The sequence below is a fragment of the Geotrypetes seraphini genome, chromosome 7, assembly GCF_902459505.1.
Source record: "Geotrypetes seraphini chromosome 7, aGeoSer1.1, whole genome shotgun sequence".
Classification (NCBI taxonomy): Eukaryota; Metazoa; Chordata; class Amphibia; order Gymnophiona; family Dermophiidae; genus Geotrypetes; species Geotrypetes seraphini.
The window spans coordinates 71,076,642-71,096,200 of record NC_047090.1 but is presented as its reverse complement, the minus strand read 5'-3'; the positions used below and the strand labels follow the sequence as shown (position 1 = coordinate 71,096,200).

The 19,559-nt window shown below is 44.4% G+C and overlaps 1 protein-coding gene across 12 annotated transcripts in view; it reads left to right on the top strand.

Moving 5' to 3' along the window:
• Positions 1–19,559, top strand: part of C2CD5 (C2 calcium dependent domain containing 5) — a 377,832-nt gene that overhangs the window by 301,246 nt on the left and 57,027 nt on the right. For all 12 annotated transcript variants that reach the window (XM_033951251.1, XM_033951262.1, XM_033951260.1 and 9 more), the window contains one exon: positions 7,036–7,134. In XM_033951251.1, coding sequence (XP_033807142.1) covers positions 7,036–7,134 — 99 coding nt within the window. The remainder of the gene's footprint in view (positions 1–7,035; positions 7,135–19,559) is intronic.

The following is a 19,559-nucleotide window of genomic DNA, read 5'->3' as shown; positions in this document are numbered from 1 at the left end:
GAATAGTTAACAGCCCTAATATGTTCATGTACTATTTCTTGATGCAATGGAATTATAAGACGATTTTGATTTTCTGTTCTAAGAGGTCTCAAAATTGTATATGGATTCACAAAACGCAGCTCAGCAAACAGAAAGTGAATGTCCTCAACTGACTCAGTCAAATCAAGACCTGAATCTAGTAGAAAATCTGTTGGGAAAGCTTAGGCTGCAGTACAAATCTATTCAGAGCCAATTTAAAAGAACTTGAACTATTGCACCAAGAATGGGCAAAACTTACATCATCCCACAGTAAAAAATTGGTAGACATTTTTCCTAAATGACTCTTGATTATTAATGCTGCCATTAGGACTTCATATCCAGGGATGTGATGACTGAAAACCCACTAGTATGACAGACCTTGACAACCTGTAACTTAATCACCACTGTCATCCCAAGAAAACCATCACCAGTACCACACCGATTCATATCTCAGGCACAGTGCTCTTTGAATATTTATATAGTATGTTGTATAAATCAGAGAAACAAACTACTTGAATTCATTTTGAATTGTATTTTTTAAATAGCAGAATTTGAAAAATGTTTTTCTGATATCCTTTTTAATTATAAGCAATATAGGCATGATTGAAGACTGAGCAATCTTATATTTTTTAGATTTTGAGTCTCTCACCTATATATCTGTATTTTCTGTGCAAACAGCATATGATTCTTTACGTATGGGTTGTGTACCCCAACTCTTGAGCCATTTTTGTCAGCTCCGCCTTCTTATCTCCCTGAGCAGTGCCCTCTCTCTCAGTCTTAATTCTACAAGCGAGTTGAGAAAGTATCTTTTCCTCTGCTCTGAACTAAATTTGTTATTTTGGGGTATTAATCCAATCTTTGTCGAGGCTTCCCTGTGGTAGGAGGTTCCCTGTAGTCCTGGGACAGCTCTGCCTTGGAGAAGGGTCAGATGTTGGGATCTGCAGCCAGGAGGGCAACCCTTCTAAAAGAGTACCTGTCTGGTTGGCCGGCCTGCTTGGAGCTCAGGAATAAATTCCCTGGGAGCGGTGCTTGAACCTGCGGAGTCAGGCACTTGAGTGTAGGCTGATTAGATCCCATGACTGGCCGGGAAACTTGGCAGAGGTCAGATGCATCCTTGCCTTTGAAGAATCATGTGAGAGTATGAGGGTTGAGGTTTTCAGGTTTTGGAACCTGAATAAAAGGCAGCCTGAAGAGGCAAGCCGCTGAAGCCACCCTTGTCTGAGGTAGAAATTCCTTCTCCATGTCCAGATGCAGGCACAGCACATGGCAGTTTTGTGAGTATTGTGACAATTCAGCAATGAGAAAATCAGGGTGTGTCAAAAATGGGCAAAACTAAGGTTTTCTGGGGTTCTCCCAAGGTTCCCCCCCTCTCTAAAATCCTATTTTCAGTGTTTTCTTAGCTGTTAATTTTGCTCCCATGAGCCGTTTTTTAGCACCAAAAATACTGCCACCATGACCATCTCGGATTTTCTGATTTTATTTTTAAAGCCTATATCTGCTGACAAAACACCTCGATTTTGGTTTAAATTAATTGTAATGGACTCCTCAGGTGGTTTTACCCCTATATCATGCTAGGTTTGCACTAGATGAGTGCTGAGGAGAGAGGGGGTAGAAGTCGTGGGCTTAGCCCCCTCTGGTCCTTCTACTGGTCATGAGTCACAGAAAGCGTAAAAGCTGGGTTTCAAAACACTTTTAGAATCCCTAAACTAAAACTACACATTACTGGTGAAGTGCTGCTGTGTGGAATTGCCTAACCCTGAGAGGAGGCAAATTTCAGACCGGCGGAGGTCCCCAGAGGATCTAGGTCAGATCTTTGACCCCAATTTTGTGACCCTGATGTATACAGCCTACCAAAAATATAAACAAACACCTACAGGGTATCAGCAGGGAGGATCACAGAGAGGGTTACTTCATCAGGGTGAAGCTCCTTCACAGTTAGTGGAGCTTCAGGAACCAGAGGTCCAGTCAGAAAAGGACTGGGATGATTTGGGGTCAACAACTGTGCCATTGCTCTCCAAGAAAACATCCTCTTTGGAGGATTCTGTTTCACAATATGGGGCAGATAGCCAGGAATCAGTGGCAACCCTAACCCAGGGAGAGGATCTGACAGTGCAAAGATTTTTCAAACGGTCAGATTTAACTGAAATTATTACAGTTTCTTTGCGGGAGTTGGATCTAGAGTTCCCGCAGGTCTCGGCCAGTCAACTTTCACTGTTAATGCAGTACAAAGTCACAGTCCATGTGCTTCCCTTCTCACTTAGAGATTTCCAGGATGATAACGGAGCATTGAGACATGCCAGAAGGTCCTTTTCCAGGATGATAACGGAGCATTGAGACATGCCAGAAGGTCCCTTAAAGGGGATGAGGGCGATGACAAACCATTTTATCTCAATGGTTTCAGAATTTCAGCAATTGTTTACACCACCTAAGGTAGATTCGCTGGTAACACAGGTTACGAAGCAGACTTCACTGCCGAGTGAAGAGAGCATGATCCTGAAGTATATTCAAGATCGCAGAGTGGATTTGGTCCTCAAAAGACAACTTGAGGCACTGGCTTTGGGCCTTAAGGCAGTGGGCGCAGCATCCTTTGTAATGTGAGCCTGCCAAAAAATGCAACACCAGAATTTGGATGTAGAAGGGTTGGTTTGCCCCCCTGTTGTCCTGACAGGGGTGGATTATGTGGCTGACACTATCTACAATATACTCAGAGTTATGAGTAAAGTCTCAGCATATACAATCTCTCACCCCCCCCCCCCCCCCCCCCCGCAGAATGCTCTGGATCAAGCAGTGCAGTGGGCGGGAGATTCAGCATCTAAAGTTACTTTGAGCAGACTCCCCTTTAAGGGGCAAATGCTGTTTGTCAATGGACTGGACAATCTGATGACAAGTGTAATGAACCGTTGTCCTAAATTCTTGCCAGACAGAAAACCATAAGGATCAGACAGTTCCAATCATGGTTCCTTTTGTGGCTACAGAAGACCACATTATGGGTCTGTGGGATCCTTGTCACAAATGTTCTATTAAGGATCTAGACAAAGGTTTGGTAGTTCCAGGAGAGCCCAGACATCCAGCTTGCGCTCAGCAGCCAGTTCTAAGAAGTCCCAATGACTCCAGGTTGGTCTCCGAGCTCCCTGCACAGGAAGGAGACTTTTGGAGTTCAGGGGAAATTTAAGTGCAGATTTCTTCAGATCAGTGGGTGCTAGACATAGGGCTACAAACTCAAATTTTATCGTCCAGTCTGAACTTTGAGGATTTTCTTAAGACATCAGACTCCACAGGTGACCCTTGAGGGGAGGAATGCTGGCCTAGTGCCTAACCCTTAGTAAGCCTGGTTCTAAGAGAGAAGTTGTAGAGGATCAGCATTAAAGATAGTTTCTGGAAGGCCCACCCCTAGCTTATTTCTTTACTTATAGCAACCTGTGAACTATTGTCTGCCTATGGTAGGATTTTTCTGCCCTTTCTTTTTTTTCTTCCAGGTGTAAGTACTTCTGCACCACAGTATGGTTGGGAAACATTGTATCACCAAAGCTGCTGCTCAGGTTACAACTTCTGTCTCTGTGCAGACAGAAAATGTTACCCAGGCAGAGGCATGTACATGTACATGTTCAAGCTGTCTTCAGCTTGAATCCCTCATGAAGGAAGTAAAAGAACAGAGAGGAGGTGGCAAGATTGAGAAGCATCCATGAGAATGAGAGGTACATTGATGAAATGGTTCATGAGGTGTCAAAGATTTCCAGTAGTGTGGAAGAAGAGGATGTGCTGAGGGAATTGCAGATGGACTCAGATTATGGAACACTGCAAGATTGGTACTGTGACTCCCCCTGCCCTTGAACTGAAGTGGAAGTGGAGGAGATGAGAGCTTACCAAGGAGAGGAAGGACCAAAACTTGAAATCCCCAAAATTACTGGATCCGTGACCAATAGGAGGCGTAAAATAGTGGTAGTTGGCGGTTCCCTTCTGAGGGGTACAGAAGCATCCATCTGCAGACCAGACATGATGTCACGAGAGGAATGCTGTCTGCCTGGTGCCAAAATCCAAGATGTTACGGAGAGCTTGCCGAGATTCATCAAGCCTGATGACTACTATCCGATGCTGCTCATCCACATTGGCACTAATGATACTTCCAGGTACTCCAGCGAACGTGTCAAAAGTGACTCTATGGCTCTGGGAGAGAAGGTGAAACAGTCAGGTGCGCAGGTGGTATTCTTGTCTATCCTCCCTGTCGAAGGTAAGGGCTAGGGCAGAGAAGCTTGCATCTTGCAGATGAATGCGTGGCTAAGCGGATGGTGTCATCAAGAGCATTTTGGCTTCCTGGACCATGGGATGATCTTCCAAGGGCTGCTGAGCAGGGATCTATCAAAGAAAGGAATAAATGTCTTTTCCAGCAGGCTGGCTAATCTACTGAAGAGGGCTTTAAACTAGAAGTGATGGGACAGGGTGATCAAAGCTCCCGTGTGAGTATAAGCCCTCAGGTAAGTAAATCGCTGAATACCTCTAAACGGATGGGAAAAGAGGGAAATGTCTGGAAAATAGTATATACTAATGTTCGAAGTATGGGAAACAAGATTCTGGATCTAGAAGCTTTGATGGAAGAAGAGGAGTTGAATATAGTGGCAATCACAGAGACATGGTTCACAGAGAACCATGACTGGGATGTTGTTATACTGGGCTATAATCTATTCAGGAAAGACAGGGTAGGAAGAAAAGGAGGAGGAGTAGCGTTATGTGTTAAAGATCATATTAAAGCCACACAATTGCAGGATCTGCAGGGCAAGGAAGAGGCACTGTGGATTAATTTGGAAAGAGGGCATGGTGAATATATTTACATTGGTGTGATATACAAGCCTCTTTCACAGACGGAAGAAGTAGATAGAGATTTAATAGTAGGCATTCAGAATATCTGAAAAAGGGGAAGTCTGAGGCACTGCTTATGTTCTTATGTTCTTGCTAATAGGTGATTTTAACATGCCGGATGTTGATTGGGGCATCCCTATTGCGGGGTGTTCTAGAAGTAGGGAGATTCTGGATTCTCTACAAGGAGAACTGTTCCAGCAGTTGATAATGGAACAGGTACATTAGATAGATTGTGAGTCCACCGTGACAGATAGGGAAAATGCTTGACTACCTGATTGTAAAACTGCATAGATAACCTTGATAAGCGGTATATAAAATCCTAATAAACTTGAATGGAACCCATTTGAGGTCATACTGGACTTAGTGCTTACAAACGGGGAAAGTGTTTCTGATGTTAAGTGGGTAATCTGGCATCCAGTGATCACTGCATGGTACGATTTAATATTAAGATGGGTATAGAGAGGGCTTATTCAAAAGCAAAGGTTCTATATTTTTTAAAAACTAACTTTGTTCGGATGGGGGTTTACGTCAAGGAATTATTGTCTGGATGGGAACGTCAGGAAAGAGTGGAAATGCAGTGGGCAAAACTGAAAGGAGCGATTGTAAGGGCGACAAACCTTTTTATGAGGCAAGTAAGTAAGAGGAAAAGAAGGCCGCTTTGGTTCTCAAAAGTAGTAGCTGAGAAGATAAGGAATAAGAGGTTAGCTTTCATAAACTACAATAGATCGCAGAAAGGGGAAGACAGGCAAAAATATCTGGAAAAGTTAAGAGAGGTTGGTCGTTTAGTCTGGAAAGCAAAGTTGCAAATGAAAGAAAAATATAGCTGACAAGGTAAAACAGGGAGATTACATTTTTTTAGATATATTAGTGATGGGAAGAAGTGCAAAAGTGACATTGTGAGACTCAAAGGTGAAGGGGAGAATATGTAGAAGCTGATAAAGAAAAGGCCGAATTGCTTAATTGATATTTCTGTTCTGTGTTCACGACTGAAACGCCAGGAGCGGGACCGCAGAAGACAAATGTGAATAGGGATGGAGGAGTAATAGACCCTGATTGATTTTCAGAGGGTTGTGTTCGTGAGGACCTACCTGAAATAAAGGTAGACAAAGCAATGGGGCCGGATGGTGTACATCCAAGGGTGCTGAAGGAACTTAGGGAAGTTCTGGTAGCTCCACTGACTGACCTTTTCAAAGAGTCTCTAGAGCCGGGAGTGGTACTGGAGGACTGGAGAAGGGTGGATGTGGTCCCTCTCCACAAAAGTGGAAGTAAGGAAGAAGTAGGGAATTACAGGCCAGTAAGTATGCCTTCTGTGGTAAGCAAATTAATGGAAACACTTTTAAAACAGAGAATGGTCAAGTTTCTGGTATCCTGTGGATTACAGGACCGGAGGCAACATGGATTCACTAGAGGTAGGTCTTGTCAGAGAAATCTAATCAATTTCTTTGACTGGATTGCCATGTTATATTCTACTATACTGTGTCTGAGAGTGTAGCACATGGGTTAAATGATTCAAACCCACGTTGCTCCTTGTGACCCTGGGCACTTGATCCCCCATTGCCCCAGGTATATTAGATAGATTGTGAGCCCTCTGGGACACTCGGAGAAAAATGCTTGAATACCTGAATAAATCCTTGCAAACTGTTCTGAACTCCTCTGGGAAAATGGTATGGAAAATTGAATGAATAAATAAATATGGTAAGGCAGTGGGTTTAAGTTCACTGCTCGCTACACACTGCTTTCACAGAGCTATACAAGTGCTGGTTGCACATAAAAGTAATGAGTTGGTTCTGCCTTTAATTTTGGGAGTTGCAATACTTTTTTATTTTTTATTTTTTACTGTTTTTGTTCCTATTGCAGAGCAAAGTTAACATTATCAGGGAGACCCCTGAACCCCTCCTCATCATAATTTCCTCTTTTAGGGGTTATTGCTTGCTTTGGTACAGACTGAAGAGAGAGAGCACTGCCCAGGGAGACAAGGAGGCGGGAGATGAGAAAAATGATGCCTTCTACAATCCAGCTTGTGAGTTAGGGTACACAAACCATCCGTAAGTAACCGTATGCTGTTCTACAGGAAAGAGAATTATCAAGGTAAGAACCTGATCCTTCCATCTATATCATGTCACAAATGCATAGAATAACAGATTTTGTTTTCTGTTGCTTTAGATGTTCACATCTGTAAGAGTTGTTCGATTAAACAACATAAACCTCACTAATCAAACACTTAGCAAGAGTTTTAATGATCTCTGTGAGAATTTGTTAAAGGTAAGTGACCTTCTTTCGGCTGCATTTTACTGTTCAAGGAAACTGATTTAAATTTATACATTTTAGAAACTTTAACAAGTTTTCATAATGGTACAGGATTTTACAAAAACCCTACCTATGTAGATTGCTTTGATTTTTCCATACTACTGAAAACTGTTAAAATGCCAAGACCATGAAATGAGTGCTGGATTTCTTAGTGAGAGGCTGAGTGAATTTATATGAACAAAATATGAGTGACAGTGTAACTGTTGTATAATAATTAATGAACTCTGAGCTGATCTTATGAGCTAGCTACAGTGCTGCATGCAACTATTCAGGAAAGATGAGTCAGGTAAAAGCAGTGTACATAGATTTCTAGGAGGGAGTTCCAGGCATGATTGGTGAATGTACATTGAGGTCTGTCAGGAACTTCTGGTCAAGTATCTCAGTATTTCACTGCAGAGGTTAGGCCAGGGTAACATTAGGAAAATGAAAAAGGGATGGTACAAAACCCCAGGTCTCTTGAGTGAAATACCATTCTCTGAAGACAGCAGATCATGTAACCATGAGTGCCTTGAGTGAAAAAAACCTTTTCAGAATTTTTTGAAATTTGTACTGCGTAAATGCAGCTCCACAACTGCTTCAGTTTTCATTTAGACAAGCTAAGTAAAGGAGATGTGTGAGTACATATATGAAGAGCATGAGAAGATAACCCAAAATCATGAAAATGGGTCCTATGAAGGAGGCCTTCGATCATTTACTGTTCAATCTTAGAATCCTACTAGAGGATGTATCCAAGAAATGAGATATGTATATGTTGACTGAATTCTATGATGTAGACTTCCTCAAGGGTAGTAGAACATAGGTTGATTACAGATATTAGAGGCTGACCAAATTTTTGATTTGGTTTTAAAATATGCACCGAAACCAACCTAAAATCCAGGTTTGTGTTTCAGACAAAAATGTCTGTGCAATTCTGGCAGAAACTGAAACCATAGTTTTGTATACCCCCTGCAGCTGCAAACCCATCCTTCCTGTGAACTTGCCCCTCCAACCCTCCCTTTTTAAAAGCTCTAGTGGCCTCTTCAGATTGATTCTGCCTCCACTGGCTACATTATGAAATTAGAAGTTGTGACTTACCTCTCATGCCATTGCCAGAGCTTTTAAAAAGGTTGATCCAGGTAGAGCCAATGCAGGGGGAAGGGTGAAGTTTGTGGGCAGTCCAGAGAGGGAATGAGTTTTCTTTCATTGGGGCTGGTTCGAGGACAGGCTAGCAGCAGGGGTGAGGCTAGAGTTTCAATCCTAGTCCCAGTTCAAAGTGGCAGATTTTAGCCATGGATTTGGTTTTGACTTGACCTGAAATCACTGGTTTCAGTCAGCCTTTACATGAAAAGATTTGACAGGTCCTTCTAAAGTCAGAACTCCTCAGACATTACTACAAATGGGAGATGCAATATATTAACCCAACTAAAAATGATACTTTATAAATATGGGGAGAGCATGGAGGGGTGTATGTGTGTGTCACATAATGTGAGTTTATTATCATTGTGAAGTTGTAGGTATTTTCTCTCTGTCCATTAAATTATCTTCTTATTCCACTCTATTCCATTCTCCACTACCCTCCCATTTGTACTGTCCCCTTTCTACCCCTAGCTTCCTATCAACCTTCTGCAGCTGAGTCAGCACCTTCACCACTGCTGTGACTTGCTTAAGATCATAAGAATTGCTATACTACTATTATTTATCATTATTATTTATCATTTCTATAGTGCTGAAAGTCATACGCAGTGCTGTACATTTTTTTTTAAACTTTATTTAGTTTTTATTGCCAACAAAAAGTACAATACAATTTACATACAAATAATAATAATCAAATAAGCACTTATAAACAGTCATAATCTATACAAAAGATACAAATTCCGTCCCCCGTCCATCATTACCTTCAGAAATAATACCAAAACAAAAGATATACCCCCCTTCCGCTCCCACACCCCCTGGATGTGTAGGTGCAATACAATGGAAAATAAAAATAAAGGGCAACTATAACAAATCTACAAAAGACGTCAACATTTAACATTCAATAGATGGTCCTCGCTCAGAAGAGCTTACAGTCTTAATTTTGAGGGTTGGCACTAAGAGAGTTAGTTAAATGTTGGTAGTATTCTTGTTTGGCAAACAAGAGGGTAGATTGGAAGGAGGTCAGCATGAATTTGAATTTTGAGGTTGGCATGTGTTCAGGATTTAAGTCAAAGATGTTCAGCAGCTTGGGCACAGGAGTGCAGGTGTTGTTGGGGGGGGGGGGGTCAGCCAAGGCTAGGGTTTGGCTCGTCTTACGGGGCATGAAATAAGAGGGGTGAGGGTATCAATAGCAGACGAGAGAATGGAGTTATAAGAGAGGACAGCTTCATTGATATACTTGTGTGACATAGTAATTGAAAGGAGGGATGAGACAGTGGTGGAGAGCGTGTCAAGGTCAATATCATGAAGGTTCCTAAATGTATGGATAGTGAATGGCTGGGTTGGGGGGGAGGGTGATGAGTTCTGAAGGTTAGCAGATGATGGTCAGAGAGGGGAAGAGTTGAGGTGCAGAATTCGATAGTAGAGCAGTTGGAGAAGACCAGGTCAAGGCAGTGGTCTTTCTGGTGCTTAGGGGTGGTGGAGCACAGCTGGAGATTGTATGAGGATGTGTAGGAGTCATCAGGATCATCGGCTTGGAAGTTGAAGTTGCCGAGGATGAGAGTTCAAGAAAGGAGGAAAGCCAGGAGTCAAAGTCAGTGAGGAAGGAGGAAAAGAACTTATCAGGGGGTCGGTAAATAACTGCTACTCTGAGAGGTAGAGGAGCGAATAGATGGATGGAGTAGACTTCAAAGCAAGGAGAACAGTGAGATTGAGGCAGAAGGGGGTTTGACATTTACAAGATGGTGAGAGTAAGAGTCCCACACCACCTCCATGACCATCTGGGCGAGCAGTGTGTAAGAAAAGGTACCCTCCATGACATAGGGCAGAAGCTGAAGCAGAGTCTTTGGGGCAAATCCAGGTCTCAGTCTGACTGAAAATTCATCAAGCTCAGTATCCTGTTTCCAAAACTGGCTAATCCAGGTCACAAGTACATAGCAAGATTCCATGCTGTTTATTATCATAGATAAGCAGTGCCTATTCCAAAGTCTGCCTTAATACCAGTCTATGGACTTTTCCTCCAAGAACTTCTTCAATCCCTTTTTAAATATAGCCACACTAACTGATTTTACAACATTTTCCAGCAGCAAATTTCAGAGCTTAATTATGCCTTGAATGAAAAAAAATATTTGTTCCTGTTCTTTTTAAATGTACTACTTGTAACTTCTTGACTTGTCCCTTAGACTTTGTTCTGTTATTATGATGTATTTTATCACTTATATGCAGATGAACAACATAATATATGCCCTCTTTTCAATATCATAATGTGTTCATGCATTGTCAGTCTATCACTCATTGGTTGGCCAAGCATGGTTTAGAAATTATTGTAAGAAAAGTGTCTCAAGTTCATGACTAGAATCACAGAAACGTGACGGCAGATAAAGGCCTAATGGCCCATCCAGTCTGCCCATCTGCAGCATCCACTATCACCTACTCTTCCTAAGAGATTCCATGTGCTTGTCCCATGCTTTCTTGAATTCAGACATAAATTTTGTCTCTACCACCTCTACCAAGAGACTATTCCATGCATCTACCAGCCTTTCTGTAAAACAGTATTTCTTTAGATTACTCCAGGTCCTATCACCTCTTAACTTCATTCTATGCCGTCTCATTCTGGAGCTTCCTTTCAAGTGAAAGAGACTTGCCTCATGAGATTTATGCCATGTAGGTACTTAAACATCTCTATCATGTCTCCCCTCTTTAAGTTTTCCTCCAAAGTATACATATTGAGATCTTTAAGGGCTCCTTTTACTAAGGTGCGCTAGCGTTTTTAGCGCGTGCTGAAGATTAGCGCGCTCAATACCATGCGATAGATGAAAATACTAACGCAAGTTCTTTGGAGGCGTAAGCGTCTAGCGCGCGCGGCATTGTAGCGTGCACTACTCCGCGTGCTATTGTCCTAACGCACCTTAGTAAAAGGAGCCCAAAGTCTTTCCCCATATACCTTATGATGAAGACCACCAAACATTTTGGAAGTCTTCCTCTGAACCAACTCCAACCTGTTTATATCTTTTTGAAGGTTCAGTCTCCAGAATTGCACACAATATTCTAAATTTTATACAGCAGCATCAATACCTCATTTTTCCTACTGGCCATACCTCTCCCTGTGCACCCTACCATCCTAGCTTTTGTCATTACATTTTCAACCTGTTTGGCCACCTTAAGATCATCACATACTATCACACCCAAGCCCCACTCCTTTTTTGTGCACAAAAGTTCTTCACCCCTAAACAGTACCGTTCTTAGATTTTTAAAGTTGGTTTGTATGTTCATTTTATTATGTTTCTGTTTTAAAATTATGTATGTAAATTTTGTAAACCGTTTAGTTGTAAACAGTATAGAAATTTTTAAAATAAATAAATACATTTTTTGCAGTCTTTGCATTTCTTAGCATTTCAGACCATTCTTAAAACTTTTCTAGGTCCTTCCTCATGTTATTCACACCATCAGGGGTGTCTACTCTATTGCAGATTTTAATATCATCCACAAAGAGGCAAATTCCCGACAGCCATTCAGCGATATCATTTACAAAAATGTTCAAATGAACAGGCCCATGAACTGAACCTTGAAGCACACCACATCCCTTTCCTCAGATTTTAATTGACCGCTACCTTCTGTCACCTCCACTCAACCAGTTTCTGACTCAGTCCATTACTTTGGGGCTCATACCGAGGACACTTAACTTATTTATTAGACACATGTGTCTTTGCTAAAATCTAAATATATCTATCAAATTCCCTCTATCCAATTCTCTGGTCACCCAGTCAAAGAAATTGATCAGATTTGTCTGACAAGACCTGCCTCTAATGAATCTATGTTGCCTCTTCTCCTGTAATCCACTGAAGTCCAGAAACTTCACTATTCTCTGTTTTGGGTTTTGATTTTCTTTATTGCAATTTTAACATAGTTTTACAAGAGATCTCTTGTTCAGGCAAAACAGATAGAAAATATTACCGGAAATTCATAATATTTCACTTATAAACCAAAACAGCTTAAATCTTTCTTAGACCACAATATAGAGGAGAACACAATAGAGTGAAGAGCAACTCAAATAAAGCGAATTTCATTATAAATAGGCTTAACAATTTTTTTAGGCCCTTTTTCTTTCTTTATAATTGTCTCAAAAAGATCTTACTAAACTTTCCCAGCTGCCACTTTCTTCAAATCCAGGAAAGCTCGGAGTTGCTCTGGCATAAAAAAGACATATTCTGTATCGCCTAGTATACTGGTATAGTCCTTATGAATGGGTTATATACCTCACTGCTACCAGCAGGTGGAGACTGAGAACAAACTTGTATATCAGGATAGACTACCCTCTAGCAATCCAGTCTTCGGCAGCAGGTGGTTAGACTAATTCAGCTCCCCGCTTAGTACTGTTGGAATTTATTTTTGGACTCCTGGGTTCCCCTTTTGTGCTGGATGGAGCTTGGACAGTTTCTGTTTGGGGGTCCGTCCGACCTTGGGGGTGTTAAACCCAGTGGGTCTCCTGCTGGGTCCCTCCCCCCCTCCACCTCTCCAAATTTTTGTAGAGATGCCACAACAGGCAGCCTGGCCCCCTGGTTGGTCAGGCTTCCAGCTTTGAGTGCTGTGGAGTCTGTTCTGACTAAGTTAAAAAAAAAAAATCCTGAGGTGTGCCGGTCTAAAGGGCTCATTTCCCTTTAAAACTGCCTTTATTTCTGTGTTTTCTCATCTAACCGGCACTTTATTGCAGCTAGGGCGGTTTTCAGCACAATGAGCACTTTTAAAGGGAAAAAGTGCTCATTGTGCTCCAGACGAGAGGTACTCGCGGCCGGCCTGTGCAAGCGTTGTGCAGACCAGAGCAGTGGGAGAGTCTTGTCGGCAGTGGATGCTAGCGGCCAGGGCACCTCACAACATGTACCTTGCGAGTCGGCAACAGAGGGTTCCACAGCCGCCGATGGTCACGGTGAAAAGGATTCCCTTACCGCCGGAGCGACTGCAGATTCCCTTTTCGTGTCGGTCAGTTCCTCAGCCTCAGTATCAGGAAAGTCCCAGGCTTTTCAGACGAGGCAGGCCACAAGAGCTCCGATTTTGGCGGTTTCAGGTCCAATTCCGGCAGGAACCTCCTCCTTCAATTCTGTGGCCTAAGTTGACCTTCCCCCTGTTCTGGAAATACAGGAGCAAGGTATGGCTGGGTCCCCCCTAGTCCCTTGAGGCCGCCGGGGATTTTTCCCCCTGAATTTATGTTGGCATTATGTAAAGCTTATGTGCTGGCAGCTGGAGGTTCCGTGTCCACTCCGGGGGTCTCAGGGGAGGGGGGAGGGGTTGCCCTCGACATCTTCCCTGGTGCGGTCCCATACAGTGCCAGTTTTGCACCCCTCTACTCCTTTCGTCCAAGCGCCCGAGGGTTTCTTGGGATGAGGATTTTTGCCCAGAGGAGCAAGATAGTATTGATAAGGACCTGGACCTTTGGGGAAATTTCCAGGATCCACTTAGTGGCCGGATTCCGCCAGCGAAGGGTTCGACCACTCTCCTGCTAGCAAAGATGCATCTGTGGCACACCTATTTTAACAGGAAGAGCTTCATGAACTAATTCTTCAGGTCTCCTCGGTTTTGCACTTTGAGGACACTGTGTCGGAGCCCTCGCGTATGGTGGACCCATTGCTCAAGGGGATCCTCTCTGCTTCCCGCTCTTTTCCTATGTATCAGGATATTCAGGACATTATGCTCGCTCAATGGTAGATGCCGGAAGCTCCCTTTTGTTTTGCGCAATCTATGACCCGCCTGTATCCCATCCTGAAGGGGATAGGGACACTCTGAAGTTGCCTGTGGTAGATGCGTTGGTCTCAGCCATCTCTAAGCGGCATACAATGCCTGTTGAGGGTGGTGCGGTCTTGAAGGATCCCGAGGAGCATAAGTTGGAGTCCCTCCTTAAACAGAGTTTTGATGTGACAGCTCTGGCGGTCCAGGCAGCGAAGTGTGGCAGGCTGGTTGCTCAGGCGTGTTTTGCTGGGCTGAGCATGTGCTTGACAGTAAATCTGAGGATTGGGAATTGCTAAAGCATGAAGTGGCAAAGATTGAATTGGGTGCTTCTTATCGTTCAGTTGCTATATATGACCTCTTACGAGCTTCTGCCAAGTCGTTGGCTTTTGGAGTGGCAGCATGCCATACCTTGTGGCTTCGCGCTTGGCAGATACGGCGTCCAACGCTAAGTTGACAAAGTTTCCCTTTAAAGGGTCTTTCTTGTTTGGTGGGGACTTGGACAAGTTGGTTCAGACTCTAACTGATTCGAAAGTGCCTCATTTGCCTGAGGATAAGGCTAGGCCGCTGGCTCAAGGTGGTGCTGCTCGTGAGCGTTGGCGTGATTTCTGCCACTTCCACTCTGGTCAAGGAGCTGCCTCTTTTCAGTCTCCTGGGCTCTCTAGAGGTAGGTTCTTCCAGCGCATGCAGTCCTTTCATGGGACCTGCCGGGGTGCGGGCAGCGCCCCTTCCCCCCCTGTCACCCATCCTGCCCAATGACTCATTGCCGGCACCCGTCTTGGTTCCGGTGGGCGGCCGGCTGCAAGATTTTTATCTGAAATGGGCAGACATCACGTCAGATCAGTGAGTTCTGAAGGTGATTCGGGATGGCTATGCTCTGGAGTTTGCCTGTTCCTTGCCAGATCGTTTTCTCACTTCTCCCTCGCATGTGGCGTGGAAGCAGCGGTGGTTCCAGTTTCCCCTCCGGAGTGGGGCACAGGTTGATACTTGATTTACTTTGTGGTGACAAAGAAAGAAGGGACATTTCGGCCCATCCAAGATTTGAAGGGAGTCAACAGGGCTCTTTATGTGCCTTGCTTCTGCATGGAAACTCTGCAGTCTGTCATTCTGGTGGTTCATCCGGGGGAGTTTCTGACCTCTCTAGATCTGGCGAAGGCCTACTTGCACTTCCTGCATTTTGCGATCTTGGGGCAACACTATAAGTTCTGGTGCACTTCCCTTTGGTCTGGCCACGGCTCCATGGACATGCACAAAGGTGATGGTGGTTGTTGCAGCGGCATTACGAAAAGAGGGCATTCTAGTTCATCCCTATCTGGACGACTGGTTGATTTAAGCGAAGTTGTTCCAGGAGAGCACACAGGTCACAGCTTGGGTGGTGGAGTTTCTGCAGTCGCTGGGATAGGTAGTCAACCTTTCCAAAAGCTGGTTGTCTCTACCTCAGCGCCTGGAGTATCTAGGAGTGCTGTTTGATACCTCCTTGGGGAAAGTCTTCCTTCTGGAGACCCGGGTAAGCAAATTGAAATCTCAGATTTGCCTCCTTATGGCGTCCCAGTGTCCTCGGGCACAGGATTTCCTCCAAGTCTTGGGGTCGATGGTAGTTTCCCTCGACGTGGTGAGGTGGTCTCGGGCCCACATGTGTCCTCTTCAGTATGCTCTTCTTCGGCGGTGGTTGCCTCAGAGGCACAGTCCGGATCATCCTGTTCCACTTCCGGTCTTGGCTCGGTGCAGTCTTCGTTGGTGGCTCCAGACCTCCCATCTTGTACAAGGGGTGAGTCTGGACCAGCCGCAGTGGACGGTGCTGCTTACGGATGCCAGTCTTCTTGGTTGGGGAGCTCAGTGTCTCAGTCACTCAGCTCAGGGCACCTGGTACACGAAGGAGGCTTCTTGGTCGATCAGTGTCTTAGAGACCAGAGCCATCCGTCTGGCGCTGTTAGCCTTCCAGTCCTTTCTGATGGGCAAATCAGTCAGGGTTCTTTTGGACAATGCTACGGTGGTGGCCTATGTCAATCATCAGGGGGGACACCAGGAGCACTTTGGTGGCACAGGAGGCGGCTCTGCTCATGGTATGGGCAGAGTCTCATCTTTAGACGGGAAACTGACTGAGTTGACAGTCAGTCTAGAAGAGGTATGCAGGCAGATTGATAGGCTTAAAAAGAATAAATCTGGATCGGATGGCATCCATCCAAGGGTAATCAAGGAAGTGAAAGGGGTTATAGCTGAACTGCTTCAACTAATAACCAATCTGTCGATCAAATCGGGAAGGATTCCGGAAGACTGGAAAGTGGTGAATGTTACACCGGTCTTCGAGAAAGGTTCGAGGGGAGATCCTGGAAACTACAGACCGGTGAGTCTGACCTCGGTACCGGGAAAGATGATAGAGGCGCTGATAAAGGACCGCATCATTGACCACCTTGATGGACACAATCTGATGAGGACCAGCCAGCACGGCATTAGTAAAGGAAGATCTTGCTTGGCGAACTTGCTGCACTTCTTCGAGGGAGTAAACAGGCAGATAGACAAGGGTGACCTGGTCAACACTGTATATTTGGACTTTCAGAAGGCATTCAACAAGGTCCCACATGAACGACTGCTTTGAAAAATTGAAAGCCTTGGAATCGAGGGTGAAATACTCAAGTGGATTAAAATCTGGTTGGCGGATAGGAAACAGAGAGTGGGAGTAAATGGACAATACTCGGACTGGAAAAGTGTCATGGATGGAGTGGTTTCGGTGCTTGGACCCATGCTCTTCAACATATTTATAAATGACCTGGAAATTGGAACGACGAGCGAGGTGATTATATTTGCAGAAGATACAAAGTTATTCAGAGTAGTGAAAACACAGAAGGATTGCGAAGACCTGCAACGTGACATAAACACACTTGAGAAATGGGCTGTGACATGGCAAATGAGGTTTAACTTGGATAAGTGTAAAGTGATGCATGTCGGTAACAAGAATCTTATACATGAATACAGGATGTCTGGTGCGGTACTCGGAGAGACCCCCCCGGGAAAGAGACTTGGGAGTACTGGTCGACAAGTCGGTGAAGCCGTCCGCGCAGTGTGCGGCGGTGGCAAGAAGGACGAACAGAATGCTAGGAATGATTAAGAAGGGGATCACGAACAGATCGGAAAAGGTTATCATGCCGCTGAACCGCCCCCACCTGGAATACTGCACCCAGCACTGGTCGCCATACTACTTGAAAGGGTCCAGAGAAGAGCGACTAAAATGGTTGCCGTACAGTGAGAGATTAGAGAAACTGTGCCTCTTCTCCCTTGAAAAGAGGAGACTGAGAGGGGGCATGTTTGAAACGTTCAAGGTAATGAAGGGAATAGACTTAGTAGATAAAGACAGGTTGCTCACCCTCTCCAGGGTAGGGAGAACGAGAGGGCACTATCTAAAGTTGAAAGGTGATAGATTCCGTACAAATGTAAGGAAGTTCTTCTTCACCCAGAGAGTGGTGAAAAGCTGGAACTCCCTTCTGGAGGCTGCTATAGGGGATAACACCCTCCAGGGATTCAAGACAAAGTTAGACAAGTTCCTGCTGAACCAGAAAGGGTTGGATTGCAATTTTGGTAAAAAGGGGTTTGGGATTGGTCATTGACCAGATTTATAGGGATCCTAAGGGGAGATGCCTAGCATTGAGAGGGATACTACAGGGGTAGAGAGTGACAATAGTGAACATATATGGCCGTAATGTTGCTCAGGCAGTTTTATCGTACCTTGCAGACTGAGCTGATATCGTTCCTTCAGGAGGTGGTATTCCTGGGGGGGATTTTAATGTGCTTCCAGATGGGTGCCTGGATCATTCTAAGGGGGGCAGTGGTTCTAATAGGGGGAACACTCGGGCTTTTCGGATGTTTATGCATGCTTTGGGGTTGCTGGACTTTGGGTGCCTTCTGCATGGGACTCAGCATAATTATACTCATTACTCTTCTGCTCAACAAACTTACACCAGGATTGATAGGCTCTGGGTTCATAAGAATCAATGGGGGAAGATAAAGGGGGCTGAGATTGGGAGCATTCAGGTGTCGGATCATGCCCCAGTGTCGGTAGAGTGTACTGGGGTGGTGCTAGGAGGTGGTACCCGATATTGGAGACTTAATAATTCATTGCTTAACGCACCTGAGGTGGAAGCAGAGATCCTTCAAAGTATAGCTACTTATTTGCAGTTTAATGATACGGGGGAAGTGTCTGATGGGATTCTCTGGGACGCCTTAAAATCTGTTTTGAGGGAGGGTCTTCATTAAGTGGGGAGCTCGATTTAAGCATCGGTGAGCATGAGTTCAGCTATGTTTACGTGAATGCCTCCTTTCTTTGGAATTGCTGCATAAACACTCACTGGACCCTCAGATACTGGCACGATGCGCCAGGTGCGTGGGAACCTGTCGCAGCTTCAAATGGAAGAGTATAATCGTGTGCAAGAGTGCTTTCATTCCTATCTATACGAGCATAGTAATAAGTATAGTGCGCAATTGGCTCGTTACATCAAAATCAAGCAGGCAAAGACATCTATTACAGCAATTCAAAATAGTGATGGAATAGTGCAGGTTATGGATAAAGATATTGGTAATTCCTTTTTGGAATATTACTGGCAATTGTATAGTGCTGAAGGGGGTGGGAGGAATGAGGGGGTGCATAGCTTTTTGGATAAGGTTTGTTTACCTGCATTGTCCTCTGATGACAGGGCGCAGCTCAATGGGTCGGTCATGTTAGGGGAAGTTTTGGGGGTCATCCGAGATGCGAAGCCTGGCAAATCCTCGGGGTTAGACGGATACACGAGCTGTTTTTATAAGAAATTTGGTGCTCAGGTGGCTCCTTTGTTAGTGTGTATTGTGAATGGGGTCCAGGTGGGGGGTAGGTTATCGGGAACCATGGGGGAGGCGGGTATAGCAATCCTTTTGAAACCAGGGAAGGACCCTTTGAATTGTGGTTCATATAGACCCATTTCCCTATTGAATGTGGATGTTAAAATCATTACGAAAGTCCTGGCTGTACGTTTGGGAAAGTTTCTTCCCAAATTGATACATATGGATCAATTTGGTTTTATACAACAGTGGCAGGTGTGCGATAACATACGACGAACTTTGCATTTGATGTGGCATGCGAGGCGGGGCAGGAAATCGGCGGTTTTAATGGCAGTGGACGCCGAGAAAGCTTTTGACAGGGTATCTTGGGAATGCTTGTAGGCGGTTATGGAAAAGGTGGAATTGGGGGGACCCTTTAATGATTGGGTTCGAACGCTCTATTGTGAGCCTCGGGCATGTCTTAGGATTAATCAGACGTATACTGAATTTTTTTCCATTGCACGTGGTACTCAACAGGGCTGCCCAATTTCCCCATTACTCTTTGCGTTGTCCATAGAACCATTGGCAGTCCTGATCTGGAATCACCCTCGGTTCAAGGGGATTTTGGTAGATGGTATTGAACATCATATAGCCCTATTCGCCGATGATATCCTTTTGTATATGGTGGATCCCGATCGTACTGTGGGGCCCTTGTTATATATTTTGGAAGATTATTGGAATGTGTCGGGGTTTAAGATCAACTTAGA